General features: G+C 38.6%; 1 protein-coding gene across 1 annotated transcript in view; it reads right to left on the reverse strand.

The window, feature by feature from the left end:
* Positions 1 to 8,669, reverse strand: part of USH2A (usherin) — a 743,753-nt gene extending 735,084 nt beyond the window's left edge. The window contains exons 1-3 of the mRNA XM_042925179.1: positions 8,637 to 8,669; positions 3,409 to 3,496; positions 1,888 to 2,576 (exon numbers count right to left, since the gene is read on the reverse strand). Of these exons, the coding sequence (XP_042781113.1) occupies positions 1,888 to 2,372 (485 nt within the window). The 5' untranslated portion in view covers positions 2,373 to 2,576; positions 3,409 to 3,496; positions 8,637 to 8,669. The remainder of the gene's footprint in view (positions 1 to 1,887; positions 2,577 to 3,408; positions 3,497 to 8,636) is intronic.
* Positions 8,670 to 26,946: the final 18,277 nt, after the last annotated feature.

Raw genomic sequence — 26,946 nt, forward strand, 5'->3', positions numbered from 1 at the left:
TTTTAACATAGGCAAATAGATTGGCATAAAGGTTTTATATAAAGTAGAGATAAGGCTTCATAGAAATTCCGTGTTTTTTTAACCCTTTGGTGGATAGATATTTTTAAATCACCAGGATGAAAAGAGTTGTCTCTTTATCCCCTGCCATAAGATCTCTAAGGTCTAAGAAGAGTTTGCCTGCATTCGTTTTACTTGAGTTTAAACCAACAAGTTAAAATGTGACCATTACTCAAGAATGTATTTGCCAAATGCAGGCTTATTTTCCCAAGCTTACTGAAAATGCATTTCTTAATATGTTATTGATTATCTTCCTTGCTATTTTGTTTGCTTGTAAACATACTAGCTTTGGTAGATAATGAATGTGAAAGGAAGGCAGGTAGCAAAATATTTAGGAACTGGATTTATTCTGCTCCTGGATAAACAATAATTGGATAATCCATGTTTTGTTTGTTTTACTTATCTAGTGCAAACACCCCGAAATTCCCCCAATTCCCATAGTTATTTTAGTTTTGAGAATGAAAACGACCTTGATGCATGGAACTCTCCAGACCGTAAACCATGTGCCACTGCCTCTATCAATACCCCTCTATCTTATTTATACTAAATGATACCAATAGGAGAAGAATTTGGTAGAGACAGATCTCCTGGGGAGGGGGAGGGGGCACTTGGGGGAAAAAAAAAAGTTTTTCCCAGCCATATTTGCCAACAGACAATTCTTGGACACTCTTTACATAAACGGAGTAGGTTGGCTTTACTGACATTTCAAACAGTAAGAAAACAGGGTTTTCTTTTAGGGATGACACAGAAATAGAAATAATGCTTTGTGATCATTTTCACTTCACATGAAGAAAAATGCCGACTTTCACTTGGCAAATTAAAACTAAACACCAAAGACATTTAAGTCATATTTGCTTATAAGATTATAAGACTTTTCTGGTTTGTTTCACAAGTTTTTAGATATTTGGTTAACGCTCTCAAACAAAGAAACTGTCACAAGGGGGAGAGCCAAAAGCTCTACAGGAAGACAAAAGATAAACAAAAAGTGCCTCAAAACTTCCTTACTTATTCAAATCTCCAGATCGGCTCTAAATACTTAGGGAAAACACGAGATGTCAGTTTTAGAAAATATTACAGAATGAAAACCAAGTGATTATATAAACAAAAAATGACAAAGCCCCACTACAAACTCACTGAAGGCATTTCTAGTGGGATCGATGGCATAAAATCTATTGGGACTCTTTTATGCTTATCTATATATTTCCAAACAGGAGACGCGACAAGGCAAAGGGCAAAAAGCTGTATCCTTTCAGAGTTAGAGGATTATTCATTTATTCAACTCATGTTATTGGGCATCTTCCATGAGTCAAACAAACACCTCTTCCTGGGAAAATACGGATGAATTAAAGACAGTCCTAAGCCCTTAGAGAGCCATCTGCCTGATGAAAATTTTATACTCCAGCAGGAGCAGGTTGTTTATAAAAACCTAGATCAAGACTTAGGAAATATCAATTATTTGTACTAGTAGCCCGTGCGCTGTAAAGCTCACACTGAGCCTGGCTGAGCCTCTGAAGGCCAAGACCAAAGGTTTGGCTAAACGACCAGGGAATACATGAGACACATGTAAACACGTCTGTCTGCAAGGAAGCTATCTTAACATACTCTTTTTTGAGGGCTCACTTCATCCATGGAAAGGAGAAACAACTGTAAATTTGGGAAAACAATATTTGCAATGTAAACTTAAACAGGAAGACGGCCATAGCAACTGGTCTTCAACTGCATGGATTCCAGCGTTCGCCTTCGTTTCTAGTTTAAGGATTCGTGTTGCAACAGTCTTCACTACTATGGCTCGGGACCCCTAGGAAAGCTTACACTCACTCCACTACTTACATTACACCTTCCTTCTCAGGTTTCAGCCACACAGCTAGAGTAAATGATGCCGCCAGCCTTGGAGAAGGAGGAGAAGAAAAGCAATTCTTGTGATTTCCAAAAATAAAACTTGTGGAATTGCTATGAGCGTTGGGACACAGATCACGCTTGTCTACGGTGATGCAGCTCCCGAGGCCCGCGGAGAACAGGGCGATGTGGCCAGGTGGTGAAGACCTGTATGGGCAGTCCTGGATGCACATCCGCTGGGTACAGAACTGCAGACTGGCGGCAGCAGTGGAGCTCTGACAAAAAGTGCTGCGGCCTGGGAGCCCACATGTTGCTTGGGGTGGCACGATGGAAACATTCTTGAAAGCTCCCACGTTCTCCAGCCTCGGGAAAAGGCCCTGTGAGTCAGCCAGCGAGATGGCAGCGAAATACGCAAAGGTCAATGTTGCAATGACGTGGGACAAGAAGCGGAAGCCCGGTGAAAGAGCCAGGCGACTCATGTTCACAAAAAAGCATTCTCCTCCTGATAAAGCATTCCTAAATAAATAATAAGGCCAATGCCGCCTGCCAGCAACACTTTAAAGCAGGGTGCTTTAAGTAACGTTGAGATACTCCATTTTCGGGAAGCTGCAGACACGTTTTCACACTGAGGTAATACCACAGACGTTCTTAGCAACGGTGAAGACATGAGTAGCAGCTGGTGTCTGGGAATCAAAAACAAAGTGTCAAGGAAAAGCTGCTACATCTTTAAAATTTAAGTTCATCCCAAGCCTGCGGACTGTGAGCCCCTCATGAGAAACATTACTGAACTTCTCAAAGAGCAAAAACATTCTGAAACACACTGTCTAGAGGAAAACACTTATTCTTTGGTTAGGTAACCTTTGTACCGGGCAAATCAGACACTTTGAAAGTGCCCAGGACGACCAGTTTCCCATGTATAGTCATACACGGATACACATATACTTCTTGTGAATACATTTCACCACACAGCAATTTAAGAGTGCTACTCTCCCCCAGGGAATTAGCACTATCTACTTAACAAGGTAAAGAATTGCATAGATTTTCTTTAGACGGGCACCTTATGTTGTAGCACACAGCTAACTTACAGATGTCCAAAATAAAGCTGGCAAAGCGCTTTGGGCCTTTCCCCCAACCCAGCATGTGCAGCAACTTTAAGCTCACAGGAAAGCTGATTAGAAACCCAACACCATCTGTCTGTCCTATGCCTTAGTATTTAGCAAACGTTTGTGTTCGTGTTTCCTCCTATGACTATGTATTTGTAGGTTAAATATGGACCCCTAATACTGTGTAAGTAATTGTATTGATAAATAAGCTGAATTACCATCTCTTTATTGCATTTCAACCAGTCCCCTCAGTGTGACAAATGGCTCTTCACAGGACCGCTGTCCCTCGTTGCCTGGCAACGCTGCGGTAACCCCCGGGTTACTCTTAGCAAATAGGCCACAGCAGCAGGAATTCTGCAAGGAAGACGTGGGTGCCCAAGTAAAGTATTCTGCACGGCAAACACTTGGTTACCTGAAACTCAGAGCGCAGTCTGCTTGGTGGCCCGCCTGGAACTGAACTCCCCAGGCTTCCAGCAGGTGCTTCAAGCAGTGGGAGGGACCTGGATGGGGCCAGGCATGCATAATTTTAAAGTAGCAGTACACCTTAACCCATAATCCCCGTTTAGCCCCTCCCCTTTACCGCTTTCGCACACCTCCATCCATTTAATCATGGAGTCAAAATGACCCGCCACTAATACAGTAACACAAGGAGTCATTTCCAGTGCCCTTTCTCCTTTCTGGGGAAACAAAATGGAATTCTAAACCTTACTATACTGAGGCCCTAACAGCTTGGTCCATGGATGTAAGTTTCTGTTGACCGCTTTATTGTTGCTGCCTTCTTCACCCCTGGATACCCCCTTCTAAAAACACGTTTCTCTACTTCATGAGGAGCAGCTGATGTTATCTCTAAATGTTGCATTTGGAAATGAGAGATTTTAATTAAACTACAGAAGCAAGAGGATTATTGACTTTTTAGCTGCCTAATTGGATATGAATATGTATATATGCATGAGTACATGTTTGATGTCAATTCTATGTAGTTTCTATTATATTCAAAATTCTCCCTTCTCTACTGAGATATCTCATCCTAGATGCGAAATATTCTGAAGCAACTGATACATCTATTGCTTCATTCTTATCTTAAAAATGGAAAACTTGTTTGGGAAAAAACTAGGTGATTGTGGTTCTGTTTTCTGTAAGTTATCCTCTTCAGAAAAATGTTTAGAAATGAGAGAACTGTTTTTGGTGTTTCTTGTTAGTAAGGCAGCCAGAGACAAACCCAAAGTGTCATCTCTTTGATTTCCTTTCCTGTCTCTTCAATGAGAGGCGTAGAAACCACAACCTTTTATATATCAAGCTTATCAGGACTAGGTGCTTCTAGAGAAAACTTTCACCTTTTGTCAAAATATCCTATTTTCCACTTGTCGGTTATTACAATCTTATAAGGGCAAATTTCATTAAAAACAAATACTAATGTAATACCAGCTAATATATAATTCCTTGAGAGCTTGGGAAGATACATTTGGAAATAGATACATAGGATTCAGTGAATTAGACAAATGCATTGTTAAGACCTGTTACAAAACATGCACATTTGCCTTTAAACAATCTACTCAATCTCTGGCTTGCCCTTATGCCTTGTGAATCCAAGGCCTAACTTTTTAAATTGTGTATCTTCAGTGTATCTTTTGGGTCACCATTCAGGGGATGAGAATCCTTCTACCATATAACTGCTGCTTTGTAGTAGGAAGTCATGACTCAAAATAGACAATCTAAGATTAGCGACTCTGCTCCACATTCAGAAACTCTGCCTGTAATTTGCAAAGGCAGACAATGGATTGACACATCCCTCAACTTTTGCTTTTGGGTACTATCAATCTTGAGGACACATCCAGTAAATGAATTGGGCACCAACAGTTCCACCACCCCTAGAAGTGCCTGAGAAAGAAGTTTAGAAAAAATGAACATGTACAGGAGGAAAATTTAGCTAACTACGGACACTTTCTCCCCCCACCCCCCACCCCCATATATTTCTGCGGATTCACTGAGTAATTCTGGTTTGGATCAGCATGGATGAGTTTGGATGGTCTGGTTTGGCCTCACTCTCTCATCTAGTGGTTGCCTTGACAGTCATGGGAGCATACCCCAGGCTCATTCTGATAGGAGCAGAAAGATTCTTAGCAGCATAAGATGGGAGGTTCCCATGTGAAGTACTTGTCATGCCTCTGCTCGCATCACATTTGCTAATGTCCCAGTGACCAGAGCAGTCACATGATGAGGTCAAGAGTCAATGGCTATAAAATAGACCCTATTCTTCAAAGAAGGAATGGCAAAGTCACACTGCAAGGGGGCACACAGAATGAAGAGAATTTGTGAGCGTTTTGCAATCTACCAAAGAGAGGTGCTAGCAATTTCTTTTTCTCGCTGAGAAAACATCACGTCACATTGAATCAGAATTTCCTTGTTTTGAAAAAGTCCAGAAAATAGTGTTTTAGTAAGACAACTCTAAGTAAGTTCATACTCCTTATTCTGGAAAAGCTTACTATAATAAGCTAAGTTTTTCAAACACCTGAGAGTGAGTTTTGATGGGCAAAATCAAGAAGTATCCCTTATTCCTGGATTTTTAGCATCCATGGATTTACTATTAAAATTGTTTCACTTCTGGCATAACTGATCAAGAAAACATAATAGATGTATAATAATATTGGATATGATAATACAGGCATAAACTATAGATATAATCTGATTACAAATATAAGAATATATTGTAGGCAACTTTATAAGAATTGAACTTGAATTCTTAGACAAATTAGACAAATTCCTAAAAACATCCCAACCTAAGATAACTTGAGAAGACAGATAGAAACAACCCAAATTAATTTTAATTAAACTAATTCTGATTTTTACAGTCTTGCAAATACAATAAAAGAGAGTATTTCCCATTTTATTTTATGAGGCCAGTATAACTTTGACACACATGTTAAAGAAAAAAAAAAACAGAAAGGAAAATATGAAAAAAAGAAAAATTATAGGCCTTTCTCACTAAGGTACTTAAACTAAAAACAAAAAAAAATTCTGAATAAAACATAAGCAAATTGAATCTAGAAATGTATAAAGAGATTAAATCTCCTGATCAAGTTGGGCTTATTCCAGAATTACAAAATCTATTTGAATTTTAAAATACATTAATGTAATTCACCATAAAAACATATTAAAGAAAAAAATTCATGTGATTTGTTTGGGACCAAAATCCTTAAAAAAGGATTATTAATTGAGAACCAAAAACTATTTATTTAGGACCAAATCCCTTAACAAACTAAACACATAACTTGACACAGGATATTTGCAAAAACCACCATCATAAATCATCATCATCATCATCATCTTCATCATCATCATCATCTTCTTCTTCTTCTTCCCGATAATTAGCACTTCGGTAAAATCAGGAGAACAAGAATACACACTATCACTGCCTCTATTAAATATTTTACTAGCCAGTGCACTGAAATAAGGAAAATAAATACCAAGGTAAGTACTGAAATGATTATCAAATGATTATCAAATCACCTCTCTAGGTAGTACAATCTAGAGACAAATATTTTACCTAAGTTCCAGAGAGATGTACATAGATTAATGCTGTTCCTCAGTTTGGGGAGCTCTCTTTTTTTCTAGGCATATGCTACTTCACCCCTTGTCAAGTTAGAGGTAGCCATGTGACTTGCTTTAGCTAATGAAATATGAGCAGTGACATGTGCCATTACTAGGGTGAAGCTACAAGTACCTGTGTGCAATTTACTATGCTTGCTCACTTGCTCTTTCACTCTGCCGCGTCCAGATGGTGCTGCTCTGTCGGCCTCTTTCCCTGGCTGGGAAGACATTGATCAGAGTCCCCCCTGCTGACCCTGTTGGACATGTAGCATGTGTGAGGAACAAACTTTTATTGTTTAAAGAACTTGTTTGAAATTGTGGTATTCCTTATTATTGCAGAATAATTTAGCCCCATCTGATATAAAGATCAATAGGTAAAAAAAAATCCACTGCACTTCTCTATTCCAGTTAAAGAATGAAATAAACTAGAAAATATAACAAACCAAAAGATGCTCTTTAGATATAAGGTACTCAGTAGGAATGCACTTTTTTTTTATTTCTTCCTCTGGGGGTAAAGAACATTTAAGCTTTATTGATTAACATTTAAGGGAACTAAAGCAAAGGGAGAGATAAATTATGTTCTTGGATTAAATGACTATCATAAGGATTAAGTTTTTTTATAGTAATCTATTAATCCAATGCAATTCCTATAAAAATCACAACAGTTATTTATGCCACTTGACAAACATACTCTAGAGGATGTAAAAGAACAAGGGGGGAGAAAATTGCCCTTGTCGATTTCAAGACATATATTAAAGCCATATAAATTAGGAGAGTGTAACATTCATGCAGAGATGGGGAAAAATTCCAATAGAAACATAAAGAAGGGACGCATGGGTGGCTCAGTCATTTGAGCGTCTGACTCTTGATTTGGGCTCAGGCTGTGATCTCACGGTTCATGAGTTTGAGCCCCACATCGGGTTCCTCACTGACGATGATGAGCCTGCTTGGGATTCTCTCTCTCTCCCTCTGTCTCTGCTCCTTGTGTGCACTCTTTCTCTCTCTCTCTCAAAATAAGTAAGTAAACTTAATTTTTTTTTTTAAAAAGGAACCACAAGACCCACATACCTGTAGGGACTTATATTTCTTCTTGCATATCATTAGGAAAGTAGTCAATGAGAGTTGCAAGGAAAATTAATTACCCTTATTGGAAAACAAAATGAAATCAGATCCCAATCTCTCACCAAGTATAAAAATTATCATATACAGATAGACTGAGACTTAAATGTAAGCGGCAAAGCTTTAAAATCTTTGGAAATTAAAGGAGACATTTTAGTGACCTTGAGATAAGGACGTATTTCTTAAATTGGGTACAAAGAGCACAAAACATATGAGATAAATAAATGTTACACTAAAATGAAGAACTTCTGCCCAAATGTCTCCATAAAGTGGAAACATAAGCCATGCAGAAGACATGTCACACATAACAGAGAAGAGATTACTATACAGAGTGCTGACACAATTCCTACAAATCAAAAGGTAAATATTAGAATTTTTTAAAAGATGTGAAATGAACAAGCATTTCATAGATTAAACACCTGGGTCCAATAAACTTATAGGAAGTGTTCAACCTTTATCAGTAATCTGGGAAAGGCAAATTAAAACCACAATGATATGGTATGAAGATAGCGCAAGTTTTAAATCAGGAAAATTCCAATTGTAATGGAAGGTAGGTAGTAACAGGAACCCTAAATATTTATGGTGGAAGACTAAACTGATGTAAATGCGTCAGAGAATAATTTGGCATATTTAGAAAAGTTGAAGCTGCATATATCCTAAGAAACAGCAGGTTTCCACTTGATGCACATTCATTAGAACACCTTCGCACCCCTACCAGGAGGTACATTTGGCACGTTCACAGCAGCTGTTTTGGGTAATGCCAGAAAGCTGGAAACCACTCAATGCCCATGACAAATACCAACAAGTTGTTATCCTATTACAATGAATTCTGCTGTCTGTCTCTTCCTGTTTTATTTATTTATTTATTTATTTATTTATTTATTTATTTATTGCTTATTTATTTATTTATTTATTTATTTATTTTTTGCTTACTTATTTTACTTGTCTCCTGTCTCCTGTGGTTTCCTGCGATACAAGTTAGGTGTTGAAACAGTTCTTCAACCGATGACAGCACGTCTCTTCTGCCACGGGTTAAAATGAGAAGGTACAATTGAAGCACAGTAAAAGAGGAAAACCTGAGCTTCTGCCCTCCTCTACTCCGTATATTTTTCTTTTAAAATTACTTAAGTATTGGGCGCCTGGGTGGCTCAGTTGGTTGAACCCGCGCTTGATTTCGGCTCAAGTCATGATCTCGTGGGTTCGTGAGATCGAGTCCCGCATGGGGCTCTGAATGGACGGTGCGGAGCTTGCTGGGAATTCTCTCTCTCCCCCTCTCTCTCCCCCCCTCTTTCTCTGTGCCTACCCCGCACCCATGTGTGTGTTCTCTCAAAATAAAAACTCTAAAAAAATAAAAATTATGTAAGTACTCTATGAGCACTATAGAAAAGATTTTTAAAGCAATGTGGGGAGACAGAAAAGGAAGACTGCAGCCTCTCACCACCATCATGTATTCATTATGCCTCTGCCGATAGAATTTTTACCTTTTTCTACAAACTTGAAGTATGTTTTTTCTAGACAAGACAGAGTCAACGCTCCGAAAAAGTTTAGAAAAATGCTTCTTCTTCTTGAAAATTATCTTCCATTTTCTTTTGCAGTTTTCTGCACTGATATAACCACCCTGCAATGCTTAAAATTCAGAGAGTAAATCTTTTTTTTTTTTTTTTTTTTTTTTTTTTTTTTGTGAACAGCAATAATCTGCCTATTATTTGGTTTCCGAATTCTTACTAAGGCTGCTAATACAAGGTACGTGAGAATAAATCTAAGAAATAGTATGTTAGTGAAAGTGACTAGTATGCAGGACAAAGTTTAAAGAGCCAGTGCTGGGGACACCTGGGTGGCTCAGTCGGTTGAACGTCCAACTTGGGCTCAGGTCATGATCTCATAGTTCATGGGTTCAAGCTCCGCATCAGGCTCTGTGCTGACAGCTCAGAGACTGGAGCCTGCTTTGGAGCCTGTGTCTCCCTCTCTCTCTGTCCCTCCCCCTCTCACACTCCGTCCTGATCTCTCTCTCAAAAATGTTTAATAATAAACATTAAAAAATAATTAAAAAAAATTAAAGAGCCAGTGCTGGAGTGGCCCTCACTCCTGATGTGCTAAACAGCTGAACCAAAATGGAACATCTATCATCATCCAAGTTTCCCAATGAAAATACCTACAATACCCAGATTACCTGCAATGTACAGGTAACATGAAAGATGTGTAGTAAGAACAAGAAAGAAACCCGTATGATTTTAAGCCTTTGAGATTTTAGGATCATTTGTTATGACAACAGGGACTCCCCCATGTGGTGTACGGGGCCTGCTGCATTTCCTTATACAGCTGCACACATACTGGGAAAATTCCCAACATTCCTTTCAAACGTGCTTGAGAACAAGGCTGGTACAGCTAAAAACCTAACCTGCATTTGTAGAAACACATCTCCTCTGGTCAGCAGGCAGGGCTGACCCTGCAGAGTGGAATCATTTACTTGTGGTGCCTAGAAGGGAATGACGGCACTTTTCATTTTCCAGTTCTATCAGAGGAAGCAACAGCTATTTGGCCCGTAGAGGGCTAGTACCCCATTAGTGACACTGGATCTAGTCGATTGGCGAATGAGTATCAAAACAAAGAGAAAACTGGCCACAAACATCTCAGACAGATCTTAGAAAAGGAGGTAATTTATTCTGGCAAGAAAAATTCTCCCAAACAAGGAAAGGAAACTCCCAAACAAGGGCCTGTGGGAAGAAGAGGACGGGTAGACGTATGGCTGGAACAGAAGAATACGAAGGTATGTGAGGTGGAAGCAAGTCAAGTCAGAGAATATAACCAGAAACGTGGATGGGGGATCACGTGGGAAACAGTCTCAGTGCCAGTCACACACCCCAGCTAGCAGGGCAACTAGCAAGTTCCCCTTTATACCATGTTTGTTCCTTAAAGTGTCTGGCAGGAGATATACCTTCATTCTAGGAAAACTCCATTCTGCCATGTAACAGAAGCCTCCTTTCTTGGAATGGGTTAGAGATGTACCCAGAAGCATATGGAAGTTGACTTCTCGCCATTGTTTGATCCTCAAAGCCAGGGCTAGACCCTTGATAATAGAGCATTTGCCTCCTAGAGAATATCAAAAACTTCAGAAAATCCTACAGACAAGGATAAACAAGCCGGAAAGAGATAAGCCACGTGTCAGCACTCCCTGAAGTGAAGCCAGAGACATGCCCTCAGAAGTGACCCTTGGGCTCAGCCGGCCACAGTAAAGGAACATATCCCCATCTGAAGAGGCAGTCACTGAAAAGACAAGCAAAGTATCATGCCTTGCTGCTGTGGCTTAGCCCCACCTCTCATAAGGTGTAGAGAAGTTGGTGAGGGAAGTATTATGTTCTAGGAAATTTCTCCTCCCTCTCCCCCCAAAATAATAAAAGGTTAAATGAATGAACCATATGCCCTCCATCACCTGGATCATTATGATAGGTGGTTAACCACTCACTGGTTAAGAAGGCAAGTTCCAGAGACAGCCTGGGTTAGAAGCCTGGTTCCAGTGACCATCGCCTGTGTGTTGTTGGCAGGTTACTTAACCTCTGTTTTGCTTCAGCTTATTCATCTATAAAGTGAAAATATGACCCATCTCCTAGGGTTGTTGGGGGATTAAATGTAGAGAACAGAGCAATGAAAACAGGGTTCTCGCTGTTAGCACTCATTGTATCTGTTTCCTACTTATACCTAATGAGATAGTCTGTAATTGTACATCTAAAGGCAAGTAGAGGGAGTACATTTGGGGGAAATGCTACCATAACATTTATCTATCAGTAGAGTTTACCAAACACTTTTATAGAGTATTTCACTTGATCTTTATGACAACCCTACAAACTGGACAGAGACAACATCACTCCAAAAATATACATGAAGAAAAGGAAAATTGGTGCTCAAGTGGCTTGCTCAAAGTCACTTGGCTGGCAAGTGACAAAGCCTGGACAAAGCCCAGAGTATCTGGATTGAGCCTAGTACTTGTCATTTTATACTAAAGCTGAGCTAAGCAGGTTTCATGGAAGTGGTGGTGTGTTGAATTGTGCCTGGAAAGTTGATGGGTTTTGATAGCGACCAATGAGCATTAGGTTGACAGAAACAATCTAAGGAAAGACGCTGAGTTTGGAATAAAGATTGCCCAGGGTGCCTGGGTGGCTCAGTCAGTTAAGCGTCCGACTTCAGCTCAGGTCATGATCTTACACTCTGTGAGTTCGAGCCCTGCGTCGGGCTGTGTGCTGACAGCTCAGAGCCTGGAGCCTGCTTTGGATTCTGTGACTCCTTCTCTCTCTGCCCCTCCTCCTCTCACACTCTGTCTGTCTCTCTCTCAAAAACAAACATTAAAAAAAATATATTGCCCTACATCTATGAGGCACATTCTTTCCTATAGAATATGGAGAGAAATCCAATTCCGCCTTGTAATGTAGAATTTATCAGATTTCCAGATTCTTCTGAAAATTTTCAAAGCATCAATAAAGGTATTAGAACTTTGAAGAACCTCAGTTTTTTTTTTTTTAATTCACTATCTAGGTCTCTCAGTTCTCATGCTATTTATTGCCTTGATCAAAACTGTTGAACACATGTTCTTCTACTTCTTAAATTATGCAAACTCTCTGATGATCTAAGAATCGTATTTGTTTGAGGCATAAAAGCTTCACATCGCTATTTCAGGTTACACTGGGATGGGAGGAGAACTTGATACCATTGATAACATGTGGCAGGCCATCTAATTCCTGTCCATTCTTTCTTCTCAGCCTGGGTAAGGGCCCAGACTGAGGCTGGCAGGTGAATTCAAGAGTGGCTTTCCAGCTCCGCGCCTGGCAGCAAAGCAACAGCTGTGGAGCAGTATGGGACAGGTCGCGGCAGGCAAGTTAATGGCTGGCGAGCAGGACAAATAGGTGGGTGTGGGTCTGAAAATGAAAATGACACAATGTGGAGAAGGACAGCAGGCAAGCAGAGCACAGAGCTGAGCTGAAGCCAAACAGACGATCGGCAATGATTAAGGGTCAAGTGTCTACAAAGAGCCGTGCCCCTCACAATGACACGGCGCCCCTCTCACAAAGTGGGAAAGCTCTGGATTGCCTAAAACCCATGGGGGTGTGGTTTCAAAAGGTTTTTGAGAAAGTGCCATTATCTTAAGGGAAGAAACATGAAGACAGAGCAGAACGCAGGGCACAGGGAGCTAAGCAGGGAGGGGGATTTTTAGTCTCTGAAACCCAATCCAATTGAATAACCACCAAAACAAAGTGAGTGAAAAATAATGTGTGCTCCATTTAGAGTGAAATAGAGGACATAAAAATTGTGACGGTGGGAACAAAAATTGCATCACTTAGGAGAAAAAATAAACGTTAGGTGCTTGAGAGGTTTTTTGTTTGTTTGTTTGTTTTAATTGAGGGGATAAAATACAGAATATGCCATACCAGTAAACTCTTCTAAAGGGTCTTTGTAACTCTCCTTTGTAATTTACTTATGTGGCTTATTAATATGATTGTTTAAAAAAATTTTTTAACATTTATATATTTTCAAGACAGAGAGAGACAGAGCATGAGTGGGAGAGGGGCAGAGAAAGAGAGGGAGACACAGAATCCGAAGCAGGCTCCGGGCTCTGACGTGTCAGCACAGAGCCCAACACGGGGCCCGAACCCACAAACCATGAGATCATGACCTGAGCCTGAGTCAGGTGCTCAACCGGCTGAGCCACTCAGGTGCCCCTTATGATTTTTAGGTTCAGAAGCCAAAGGCTTCAAGAAGAGAAGAGCAAGAAATAGAAAAATGATTAGGATAGTAAAACTGGAACCAAACAGATTTGCAGAACAGTTTCTAAAACATAGGTGAACACTATCATTATTGGTATAACTAAAACAGAGAGTTTGAGAAATAAGAGGTTTTACTTCGAAGTTGCATGCAAGAGAAGTGACATGATGCTCAGTCCTGATGGCACTAATTGTTCTTTGTATTTGAACCAACCCAGGTCCCCTGATGACCAAGCCAACAGGATTTCTACCTCACTCCATACCTGTGAACATATTTGATTATGATGTACAATCAAAATGTGCATGAAGAAAGGAATTTAGGAACATGAGCATGTGAGCAATTTTTGGTAATAGTAACCATACAAATAATAATACTGAGTGCACAGTATGTGTCTGGCACCATGTAGGAAATAATATCTCATCTAACCTATATAAAAACCTCAAGCAATAGTTAATACTGCCACTATTTTAGATATCAGGACGTTGAGCCCTAAGTATTAATGTATTAAACTCTGACAATTAATATTTAGGAGGGAAAAAAAGATTCAAACTTAATTTCATCTAAATCTTTATCACAATGCCAGGTTGTTCTTTAAAGCAGCAATCTCCGAGAACATTCCAATATTAGACATTTTCTTATATTCTAAACATATCCCTTAAATTAATTTAGGTGATAATAAGCATCTACAATCTATCAGGCAAAGGGGTACACTAATTGACGAATGGATACAAATCTTAAGAAAACTCTTGAAATTGAGGATTGGCCTTTTGCTTTAAGAAAAAAAAAATATTTTATTTCAGGAGGGAATAGAAAACCCTTAGTTTAATTGTGGTCCACAGAAACATCTCCTTTTGGCTGTAGTGTGTTCAGATGTCTCCAGTTCTGTTGTTCTAAAACAACATTAATAGAGCACATTCAGAAGGATTAACTGAGAATAAGCCATGAAGATGGAAAAAATGTGGAGAAAACCACAGTTTTGAATGAGTACTTGAGAAGATTGAAGTTATTGGCAATAAGGGAATCACTTTATGTAGGGGCAAATGAATCGACTATAATTTTAACCTAAAGTACCACTATAGGGGTTGTAAAATTCTTTCTACTTGGATAAATACTCTCTATTTGAATTGCAGCTTGCATTGAGAATGCAATAAAGAGTAACCTAACTTAACAAGACACTGAGACCACAAAAGAAGGAATTCTTTTTTAGGCAGTTGAAAGACTGACCACCAGAATTGAAATAGAATTAGAATACAGTCTGCAAATAACTCATTTAAAGCGGAGTAGAGTTCAAAAGAAATAAGTAGTATGGACAAAGTCCCGATGAGAACTATAATATGTGAGAAAGTGGGCTACAGGAAAGACTGACTCGAAGATTGATCATGGGACAAACCATATCCTCAGCAACTCTATGAGAGAGGGCCACTGTGCATGTTTGCATCATGCCCAACTGATTACCAACACACAGCTAGTAATTAGTGATTTGTTGAATGAATGAAGGAGTGAATACATGACCCAAATCTAGAATGCAGTTCATAGTTAAGGTGTCAACCCATATGTTGGATAGTCATGCTCTATGCTCCAGCTTTAATTTCAGGGGACATATAAAACCCAGAACTGTAGAAAGACTCAATAGCTTTGGGAGCTCTTAAAATCACCAACATAAGGTAAAGAAAGGTGTGGAAGACTGTCAGACAGTGGAAAGCAGAGAACCTAAAAGAGTCAGAGGGGGAAAATAAAAGAAAAAGAACTTGAAACAGGCTCAGAAGTTCCAAATGGACTTCTTAAAAAGTAAACACTCTGTCTCTATGAATTTGGCTACACCAGTTACCTCAAATAAGTAGACTCATACAATATTTGTCCTTTGTGTTCGTTTATTTCACTTCGCATACTGTTCTCAAGGCCCATCCATGTTGTAGCATAGGTCAGAATTCCCTTCCTGTTTAAGGCTGAATAATATTCTATCGTATGTATCACATTTTGCTCATCCCTTCATCTGTTGATGACATCTGTTGATGGACACTAGAGTTGCTTCCACATTTTGCCTATTGTAAATAAGGATGCTATGAACGCTGATGTACAAACATGTGTTCGAGTCTCTTCTTTCAATACTTCAATCCTTCTCTCCAATTCTGTTGGGTATGTACCCAGAAACAGAATTGATGGATCACATGGTAATTCTATGTTTTATGTTTTAAGGATCCACCATTGTATTTTTCACACTGGCAGCACCTTTTATATTCCTACATTCAATTAACAAGAGTTCAAATTTCCCCGTACCATCACCAACACTTATTATTACTTCTGGTTTTGTTTTTATTAATAGCCATCTTATTGGGTATGAAGGGATATCTCATCATGGTTTTGATTTGCATTTCCAAGTGACTAGCGATGCCGAACACTTTTTCATGTCCTTATTGGCTGTGTATGGATTTTGACATAAATTTGTACCCAAAGATATGAAAAAAATTGTCTAAATTTCTTTTTTGTGGTTACTTTATTGTTTTATACATAAAACTATGTAAACTTTGCTATGATCTACAAGAAACTCATCTAGTATTTTCTACTCATTTTGTGGTATCATTTTTAATTCAAATATTTTTTTAAGTTAACTATTAATAGAGCACCATTTATTGAGGTTATCTCCATTGATACTATAAATATGACAGTGGCACTTTTTTCATATAAAAAATTCTTATATGAGGATTTGTTTCTGAACCATCTTACCTGTCATAGGATTCTGTTGGATCTTATACCTTGATTCCATTAAATACTAAAGTATTACATTATTGCAATTCAGGATAAGTAACAAAAGCAAATAGAAAAATAATACAAAAATTGTCCTCTACTACCATGAATATTAATGTAAATTCCTAAATAAAATACTACAACATCTAATCCACTGACATATCAAAAGAATAAGCCACATAGGGTTTGCCTCCAAAAATGTAGAGGTATCTAACATTTAATACCCTATCAATAAAATATGTTACATTGTTATATCAAAATGGAAGAAGACAAATCTCTAGAAACTGAACCTAATAAAATGGAGTTACATAATTCACCTGACAGAGAATGTGAATAACCTCGCTCACAGCTTCTCCCTGGAGAGAGAAGGAGTTGAACACAGTATCCAATGATCTAACTATTCTAGGAGTGGCCAAAGGAATGGGATGCAATTTCACTTATCCCAGCGCATTGACAGGGCACTAGATGCCTAAGGATTGCAAAAACAAAAAACAAAACAAACAAACAAAAAAGGAAGTGAGTTAGACTACCAAAAGATGTGAGAGGCCCACCAGAATATCTGGCTGGGCTAGTTGGTGGAGGTTTTCTAATGTATGAGACGAATCTGTTAAGGCTAAGAGAGCTGGCCACTTTGTCTAATGTGAAAAACACAGAACAAACTCGAAGAAAATGAAAAAGCAGGCAAAGATTTTCCAAATAAAGGAACAAGATAAATCTCTAGAAACTGCCCTAATGAAATGCAGTTACATAACTTACCTGACACAGAATTCAAAATGACAGTCATAAAGATGCTTATCGAGTGCAAGATAGCAATGTGCACACAAAACAAGAATTTGAAAAAAAAAGAAGAAAATATTAAAAAGAAATCACAGTGCTGAAGAACATAATAATTGAACTAAAAAAAAATCACTAGAGGGATTCAACAGTACACTAGGTCAACCAGAACAAAATAAAAAAAGTGAACTCAAAGATAGGCCACTGAAATAACTCTATCAGAAGAATAAAAAGAAAAAAAAGAATGAAAAGGAATGAAGAACGCTCAGAGACTAATAGGACACTACAAAGCAGAGCAATATACACATTAAAGGGTCTCAGAAAGAGAAGAGAGAAAAAGGAACAGAAAGCTTATTCAAAGAATTAATGGCTGAAAACTTCCCAAAACTGGCAAAAGAAATGGATATCAAGGTTCAAGAATCCCAAAAGACAAAGGGGAAAAAAAAAGTACAAAGAATTCCATACTGAGCCATATTATAATCAAATGTCAAAGTTACAGACAAAGAGATTTTTGAAAGCAGCAAGAGAAAAGGGACTTATCTATCACATACAAGGGAATTCCCGTAAGATTTTTCAACAGAAACCTTGCATTTTCAGAAGGGAGCAGGATGATATTTTCAAAGTGCTGAAAGAGGAGGAAAAAAAAAACAAAAACAAAAAACGTCACCCAAAAATGCTAAAGTCAAAATTCTCCTTCAAAAATACTTTCCCAAAGAAAAAGTAAGGGAGTTCATCACCACAAGACCTGCCTGACAAAAATGCTAAAAGCAATTCTCTCAGTTAAAATGAAAGGTTGCTTTATAGCCACACAGTAGCATAGGAAAGTATGAAACACTTCACACCTGTCAGAATGGCTAATATCAAAACACAAGAAACAGGCATTGGTGAGGATATGGAGAAATAGGAACTCTCTTGCACTGTTGGTGGGGACACAAACTGGTGCAGCCACAGTGAAAACCAGTATGGTGCTTCCTCAAAAAATAAAAATAGAACTATGCTATAATCCAGTAATTGCACTGGTTAGTATTTACCCCAAGAACACAAAAACATGAATTCAAAGGGATACACGCACCCCTATATTTGTTGCAGCATTGTTTACAATAGCAAAACTATAAAAGCAGCCCAAGTGTCCACTGATAAATGAATGAAGATGGGGTGTGTGTGTGTGTATATACATATGTGTGTATATATATGTGTGTGTATGTATATATATGTACATATATATATACATATCTGTATATATATACATACACACACATATATATATAATGGAATATTACTCAGCCATAAAAAAGAATGAAATTTTGCCACATGCAACAACATGGATGGATCTAGAGAGTCTAATGCTAGTGAAATAAGTCAGAGAAAAACAAGTACCATATGATTTCACTCATATGTGGAATTTAAGAAAGAAGTGAAAAAAATGACAAGAAAAAAGACAAACCAAAAAAACAGACTCTTAACACTAGAAAACAAACAGATGTTTACCAGAGGGGAGGTAGGTGGGGGAAAGGGAGAAATAGGTAAAGGGGATTAATAATACACTGATCACGATGAGCACTGAGTAATATATGGAATTGTTATCACTATATCATACACCTGAAATATAACACTGTATACTAATTATACCGGAATTAAGATTTTTAAAAAGAAAAAATAAAAAAGAAGAAAAAAAGACAAATAGAGAATTCTATATTCCTCTAATAATGGGTAAATCTCTTTCAAATCTTATATAAACATTAAAGGCAAAAAGTATTAAAAATATAACAAAAAGTGAGAAGACATACACAATAATAATATATATAAACTGTGACAATTATAACAAAGTGTAGAGAGAGGAATTAAAGTGTAGAAACTTTGTATGCTGTTGCACTAAACCTGTTATCAGCTTAACATAGACTATATATTAAAATAGGCTGTATACATATAGAAAATAGACTGTATACATATGTATATTTAGACTGGAATTTAAAATAGTTATAACTATCAGATATTTTATGTAAACCCCAGGGAAACCGCAAACACACACATACACACACACACACACACACACACTATAGAGACTGCACAAAAGAGAAAGGAATCAAAGCATATTAATACAAACAAAACATAACAGAGGAAAAGACAGAAAAAAGGAAAAGACTAACAGAAAACAAAACGGCAGTAGTAAATCCTTATCAGTAACTCAAATGTAAATGGATTACATTATCAAAAGACAGAGTAGTTTAATGGATTAAAAAAGGTAAGATACAACTATATGCTGCCTACAAGAGACCCACTTCACCTTTAAAAACATACATAGGCTGAAAGAGAAGGAAGGGAAAGAGATACTCCATGCGAATGGTAACCAAAAAGAGCAGAACTGCCTATACTTACATCAGACAAAATGGACTAAATAAAAAAACTGTTTTAAGAGACAAAGGCCGTTATATAATGATAAAAAGGTCAATTCATCAAGCAAACATAAGATAATTATAAAATTATATATATACATATAATTAATTATAAAAAGGTCAATTCACCAAGAAAACATCAGAATTATAAATATATATGTACCCAACATCAGAGCACCAAAGTACATAAAGTAAATATTGACAGAACTGAAGGGAGAAATACACAGCAATACAATAATAGTAGGAGACTTCAATACCCTACTTGCAATAACGTATACAACATTCAGACAGAAGATCAATAAAGAAAACACAGGACTTGAACATTGAAATGGACCCAGCAGACATATACAGATACTCTACCTAATAGCAACAGAATATATATTGTTCTTGCTCACACACAAAACTTTCTCCAGGATAGATCACAAGGTAGGCCTCAAAACAATTCTTCACAAATTTAAGAAGACTGAAATCATACCAAGTATCTTTTCTGAACACAATGGAATAAAACTAGAAATCAATACAAAGAAAGGTGGAAGTTTCACAAATGTGTGGAAATTAAATAGCACACTTTCAACAGCCATTGGGTCAAAGAAGAAAGCGAAACGTAAATTAGAAAATACTTCGAGACCGATGAAAATGCACACAATCTACCAAAACTTACAGGATGTAGCAAAAGCAATACTAAAAGCAAAGTGTGTTGTGATAAAAGCTTACGTTACAAAAGAAGACAGACTGAAAACAAACAACTCAACTTTATACCTCAAGGGGCTAGAAAAGAAACAACTAAGCTCATAGTTTGCAGAGGGAAGGAAATAAATATTAGAAGGGGAAATAAATAATAAATAAAATTTTTTATTTTATAAAAAGTAAAACATGTTTATAAAGAATAAAACACTTAAACTATTGAGGAAACTAAGTTTTTTGAAAAGATAGTTGACAAACCTTTAGCCAGACTAAGGAAGATGATGCAAATAAAACAAAGCGAACTGAAAGAGGTGACGTCAAGGCTGATTGCACAGAGTATTGGTGTACCATCGGCAGCTGCAGGTGACGCTGAGCTGACTACATGGCCCGGGTGCTTGTGAAGCGGTTCCTGCGGTGGCTGGATTCCCGCTCTGCCCTGAGGAGGGGCCAACATGGCGGAACAGCATGGAAGGGTTTTTTTGGGTTCCTCCTTGCTGAAATGCAGCCAGATCAACACTAAACCATCTCGCACACCTAGAAAACTGATCTGCACAACCTGAACCACAGAACTCGGCAGGTATGTAGCACGGAGAGGTGAACTGGGGAGAGAGAAGCTGTGCAGGGCAGGGGGCTGTTTTTGCTTGGGGAGAGAGGGGGGAGATGGGGGTGGGGGTGGTTACAGGAAAAGCACCCCCACCCCCTAAGGAGCTGGAGAGAAAGAGGAAAAGTGGGAACAGCCGCAGGAACTGAACAAAAAAAGGGAGAAAGGAGAGGGTTTAAATTCCATCAAGACTACAAACAGGGGGAGCACAGAGTCTGAGGCTCTGCAGCTCAATACCTTGTGGTGCTCTGGTGGGAAGGGCGAATCCCCAAGAGCCGAGAGCGAGGTCTGAGGGGTCCACGGGCCACACAGGGAGTGGCAGCACCCCTGCGGGGAGGACATTTGGTAGAGGCTGTGCCGCCACCTCCCAGACAAAGGTGCCAGCGGACCGGGAGAACAACCACATTTGTTGGTGCTGGAACAAGGACGTAATAACGGGGAAGCCTGGCGCTAGATGTGTGTTGTGATTTTCTATAAACCCTGAAATGCTGCTGCTGCTGCTGCTGCTGCTGCTGCTACAAGATCGCACGAACCTTTTCTGGGGTGGGCTGGCACTCAGCCTTGATCTCTGGGCACCGGCAACAGCAACAGCGCGGTCTCGGGAGCATTCCTGGAGGCAGGCGGACACCCAGACGCTGCTCAGCGAGACTCTCCCCCAGAGGACCTAAGCGGGTGGAAGCGCAGCTCCTCAGAAGGGAGGGGTTGGTGGGAGGGGCCAGCATGGCAGAGAAGTATGGGGATCCAAAGTTCCCTGGTCTCTCAAACAAAGCCGTCTTGAGGCCAAAGGACTTGGAACCCAAGAGTCCAGGAGGAAAAGAGGCAGAGTTCATTCCAGGGACCCACCGGGACAACCTGAGGGGCCATAAGAGGGCGCTTCAGGGAACAGACACCACGCCCACAGTGGAGGTGGGACCCGCCTACACCAAACCACGCCCCTCCCCATCTGATAACTCGTTTGTACTGAAGCAGCATTGATGCTGATGAACCAAAGGGCCCCTGCTCCAGACCAGCACTGTTGAATTGCTTGGTTTAATTCTCAGACAGTTCTTATTATATATTCTTCCTTTTCTTCTTCTTATCTCATCGCTCCTCTAGTCTGGTTACTCTGGTTGTTGGTCTGTTTAAGCAGACATTCTTAATCCATTCTCTTGATACATGTTCTACACCTCCTTCCTTATTTTCCTTTCTCTATCTCTGGATTAAACTCTATAGTTTCTCTGTCTGGATAACTTTATCTTCTTTTCTTTTTCCCAGCCTCCTTCTTCATTTTCCTTTCTCTCTCTCTGGATTAAGCCTCTAGTTTCTCTGCCTGGCCAATTTTTATTTTTTTTCTTTTTCCCTGCCCCTGTCATTTCTCTCTTTGTATGGGATAAGGCCTCTTCCATCCACACCACCTCCACCCTGTTGTTTGCTTGTAGTTGATGTGTCTGGTTTTTTGTTTTTGGGTGTGTGTGTGTGTGTGTGTGTGTGTTCTGTTCGTTTTCCTTTCCAGGGCTACATCAACAAACAAATCAAAGCACACCTGGTGAAGGGTCCAAAACATTACTCTAGTAGGGAGATAAAGTAACCAAAGTCACAACAACAGAGAGCAAGTAACACTCTCCAAAGAACACCTCCTGAAGTGCCAGTTCCTGGACAGTGTATGGCCACCCTTTAATATAGTAGTGCTCACAGAAGCAGGACACATAACAAGCTTTTAAAACACAGAAGGGACAGAAAACTAGCCAAAATGATGAAACAGAAGAGTTCCCCTCAAAAGAAATTCCAGGAAGAAATGACAGCTAAAGAATTGCTCAAAACAGATATAGACAATATAACTGAACAAGAATTTAGAATAATAGTCATAAGATTAATTGCTGGGCTTGAAAAAAGCATAAATGACAACAGAGAATCTTTTGCTGCAGAGATCAAGGAACTGAAAAATAGTCATGATGAATTTAAAAATGCTGTAAATGAGGTGGAAAATAAACTGGAGGTGGTGACAGAATTGAAGAGACAGAGGGGAGAATAGGTGCAATAGAAGATAAAATTAGGGAAAAAGATGAAGGTGAGAAAAGGAGAAAAAAAATCTGGATCACGAGGAGAGAATTAGAGAACTAAGTGATTCAATGAAATGGAACAATATCCATATGATAGGAGTTTCAGAAGAAGAAAAGAAGGAGAAAGGGGCCAAAGGTGTACTTGAACAAATCTTAGCTGAGAACTTCCCCAATCTGAGAAAGGAAACAGACATTGAAATTCAGGAGGTACAGAGAACTCCCTTCAGAGGTAACTTGAATTGATCTACTGCATGACATATCATAGTGAAACTGGCAAAATACAAAGATAGAGAATTCTGAAAGCAGCTAGGGATAAACACACACTAACTTATAAAGGGAGACCCATAAGACTAGTGGCAGACCTATCTACTGAAACTTGGCAGACCAGAAAGGGGTGGCAGGAAATTTTCAATGTGATGAACAGGAAAAATACGCAGCCAAGAATCCTTTATCCAGCAAACTTGTCATTCAGAATAGAAGGAGAGATAAAGGTTTTCCCAAACAAAAACTGAAAGAATTCATCACCACTAAACCGGCCCTACAAGAGATCCTAAGGGAGACTCTGTGAGTGAAATGTTGCAAGGATGACAAAGTACCAGAGACATCACTACAAGCATGAAACCTACAGACATCACAATGACTCTAAACCCATATCTTTCAATAATAACACTGAATGTAAATGGACTAGATACTCCAATCAAAAGATATAGGGTATCAGAATGGTTTAAAAAAAAAAACAAAAAAACAAGACCCATCTATTTGCTATATACAATAGACCCATTTTAGACCTGAGGACACCTTCACATTGAAAGTGAGGGGATGGAGAACAATCTATCATACTACTGGAAGTCAAAAGAAAGCTGGAGTAGCCATACTTAGACAAACTAGATTTTAAACCAAAGTCTGTAACAAGACATGAAGAAGGGCATTATATAATAATTATAGGGTCTATCCATCAAGAAGAGCTAACAATTATAAGTGTCTATGCACCAAATATATAAAACAATTAAAAACATAAGCAATCTTATTGGTAAGAATATGTTAATTGCAGAGGACTTTAATACTCCACTTACAACAATGGACAGATCATCTAAACAAAAAAAATTGATAAAGAAACAATGGCCCTGAATGATACACTGGACCAGATGGACATGACGGATATATTTAGAACTTTTAATCCTAAAGCAGCAGAATATACATTCTTCTCGAGTGCACATGGAATATTCTCCAACATAGATCACATACTGGGTCACAACAGCCCTCAATAATTATAAAAGAATTCAGACCATACCATGCACACTTTCAGATCACAATGCTATGAAACTTGAAATCACCACAGGAGAAAGTTTGGAATGCCTCCAAATGCATGGAGGTTAAAGAACATCTTACTAAAGAATGAATGGGTCAATCAGGCAAATAAAGAAGAAATTAAATATATGGGAACAAATGAAAATTAAAACACAACAATCCAAACCCTTAACAATCCAAACCCTTTGGGATACAGCAAAGGCAGTCCTAAGAGGAAAATACATTGCAATCCAGGCCTATCTCAGGAAACAAGAAAAATCCCAAATACAAAATCTAACGGCACACCAAAGGAACTAGAAACAGAACAACAAAGAAACCCCAAACCCAGTAGAAGAGAAATAATAAAGATCAGAGCAGACATAAACAATATGGAATAAAAAAAAAAAAACAGATCAATGAAATGAAGAGTTGTTTTTTTGAAAAAATAAACAAAATTGATAGACCCCCTAGCCAGGCTTCTCAAAAAGAAAAGAGGGAGGACCCAAATAGATAAAACCATGAATTAAAATGGATTTATCACAACCAATTCCTAAGAAATACAAGCAATTATCAGAGAATATGATGAAAAATTATATGCCAACAAACTGGACAATCTGGAAGAAGTGGAAAAATTCCTAGACACCTACATACTACCAAAACTCAAATGGGAAGAAATAGAAAATTTGAATAGACCCATAACTGTGAAGAAATTGAATCAGCTATCAAAAATCTCCCAAAAAAATAAGAGTCCTGGACGAGATGGCTTCCCTGGGGAATTCTACCAGACATTTAAAGCAGAGTTAATACCTATTCTTCTCAAAGAGCTCTTCCAAAAAAACAGAAATGGAAGGAAAACTTCCAAACTCATTCTATGAAGCCAGCATTACTTTGATTCCCAAACTAGACAGTGACCCCACTAAAATGGAGAATTACAGGCCAATTATCTCTGATGAACACAGATGCAAAAATTCTCAACAAGATACTACCAAATCGAATTCAACAGCATATAAAAAGAATTATTCACCATGATCAAGTGGGATTCATTCCTGGACTGTAGGGCTGGTTCAATATTTGCAAATCAATCAATGTGATACATCACATTAATAAAAGAAAGGATAAGAACCATATGATCCTGTCAATTGATGCAGAAAAAGCATTTGACAAAATACATCATCCTTTCCTAATAAAAACCCTCAAGAAAGTTGGGATAGAAGGAATATACTTAAACATCATAAAAGCCATATATGAAAAGTCCACATCTAATGTCATCCTCAATGGAGAAAAACTGAGAACTTTCCCCCTGAGATAGGAACACGACAGGGATGTCCATTCTCACCACTGCTGTTTAAAATAGTGTTGGAAGTCCTAGAATCAACAGACAAAAGAGTGAAATAAAAGTTATCAAAATTGGCAAAGAAGTCGTCAAACTTTCACTTTTTGCAGACGACATGATACTCTACATGTAAAACCCAAAAGACTGCTAGAACTGATACATGAATTCGGCAAAGTTTCAGGGTACTAAATCAATGTACAGAAATTGGTTGCATTCTTATACACCAATAATGAAGCAACAGAGAATTAAGGAAACTGATCCCATTTACAATTGCACTAAGAACCTTAAAGTACCTAGGAATAAACCTAACCAAAGATATAAAAGATCTGTATACTGAAAATTATAGAAAGCTTATGAAGGAAATTGAAGACGACCCAAAGAAATGGAAAAAAATTCCTTGCTCATGGATTGGAAGAATAAATATTGTTAAAAGGTCAATACCACCCAAAGCAATCTACACATTCAGTGCAATCCCAATCAAAATTGCACCAGCGTTCTTAAAGCTAGAACAAACAATTGTAAAATTTGTATGTCACCACAAAGACCCGGAATAGCCAAAGTAATATTGAATGCCAAAGCGGGAGGCATCACAATCCCAGGCTTTAGCCTCTACTACAAAGCTGTAATCATCAAGACAGTATGATACTAACACAAAAACAGGCACATAGACCAATAGAATAGAATAGAGAACCCAGAATTGGATCCACAAATGTATGGTCAAATAATCTTTGACAAAGCAGGAAAGAGCATCCAATGGAAAAAAGTCTCTTTAGCAAATGGTCTTGGGAGAATTGGACACCAACATGCACAAGAATGAAACTAGACCACCTTCTTACACCATACACAAAAATAAACTCAAAATGGATGAAAGACCTAAATATGAGACAGGAAACCATTGGAACTTCAGAGGAGAAAGCAGGCAACAACCTCTTTTACCTCAGCTGCAGCAATTCCTTGCTCAACACATCTTCAAAGGCAAGGGAACTAAAAGCAAAAGTGAATTATTGGGACCTCATCAAGATTAAAAGCTTCTGTACCGCAAAGGAAACAAGAAAACTAAAAGGCAACTGACAAAATGAGAAAAGGTGTTTGCAAATGACATATTGGATAAAAGGCTAGAATCCAAAGTCTATAAAGAATTTACCAAACTCCACACCCAGAAAACAAATAATCCAGTGACGAAATGGGCAGAAGACATGAATAGGCACTTTTCCAAAGAAGACATCCAGATGGTCAACAGGCACATGAAAAGATGCCCAACATCACTCATCAGGGAAATACAAATCAAAGCCACACTGAGATACCACCTTACACCGGTCTGAGTGGCTAAAATGAACAACTCAGGAAGCTACAGATGCTGGCAAGGATGTGGAGAAACGGGAACCCTCTTGCACTGTTGGTGGGAATGCAAACTGGTGCAACCGCTCTGGAAAACAGTGTGGAGGTTCCTCAAAAAATTAAAAATAGAACTACCCTATGACCCACCAATAGTTCTACTAGGAATTTACCCAAGGGATACAGATGTGCTAATGCAGAGGGGCACATGTACCCCAATGTTTATAGCAGTGCTTTCAACAATAGCCAAATTATGGAAAGAGCCTAAATGTCCATCAACTGATGAATGGATAAAGATGTG

The sequence above is a fragment of the Panthera leo genome, chromosome F3, assembly GCF_018350215.1.
Source record: "Panthera leo isolate Ple1 chromosome F3, P.leo_Ple1_pat1.1, whole genome shotgun sequence".
Classification (NCBI taxonomy): domain Eukaryota; kingdom Metazoa; phylum Chordata; class Mammalia; order Carnivora; family Felidae; genus Panthera; species Panthera leo.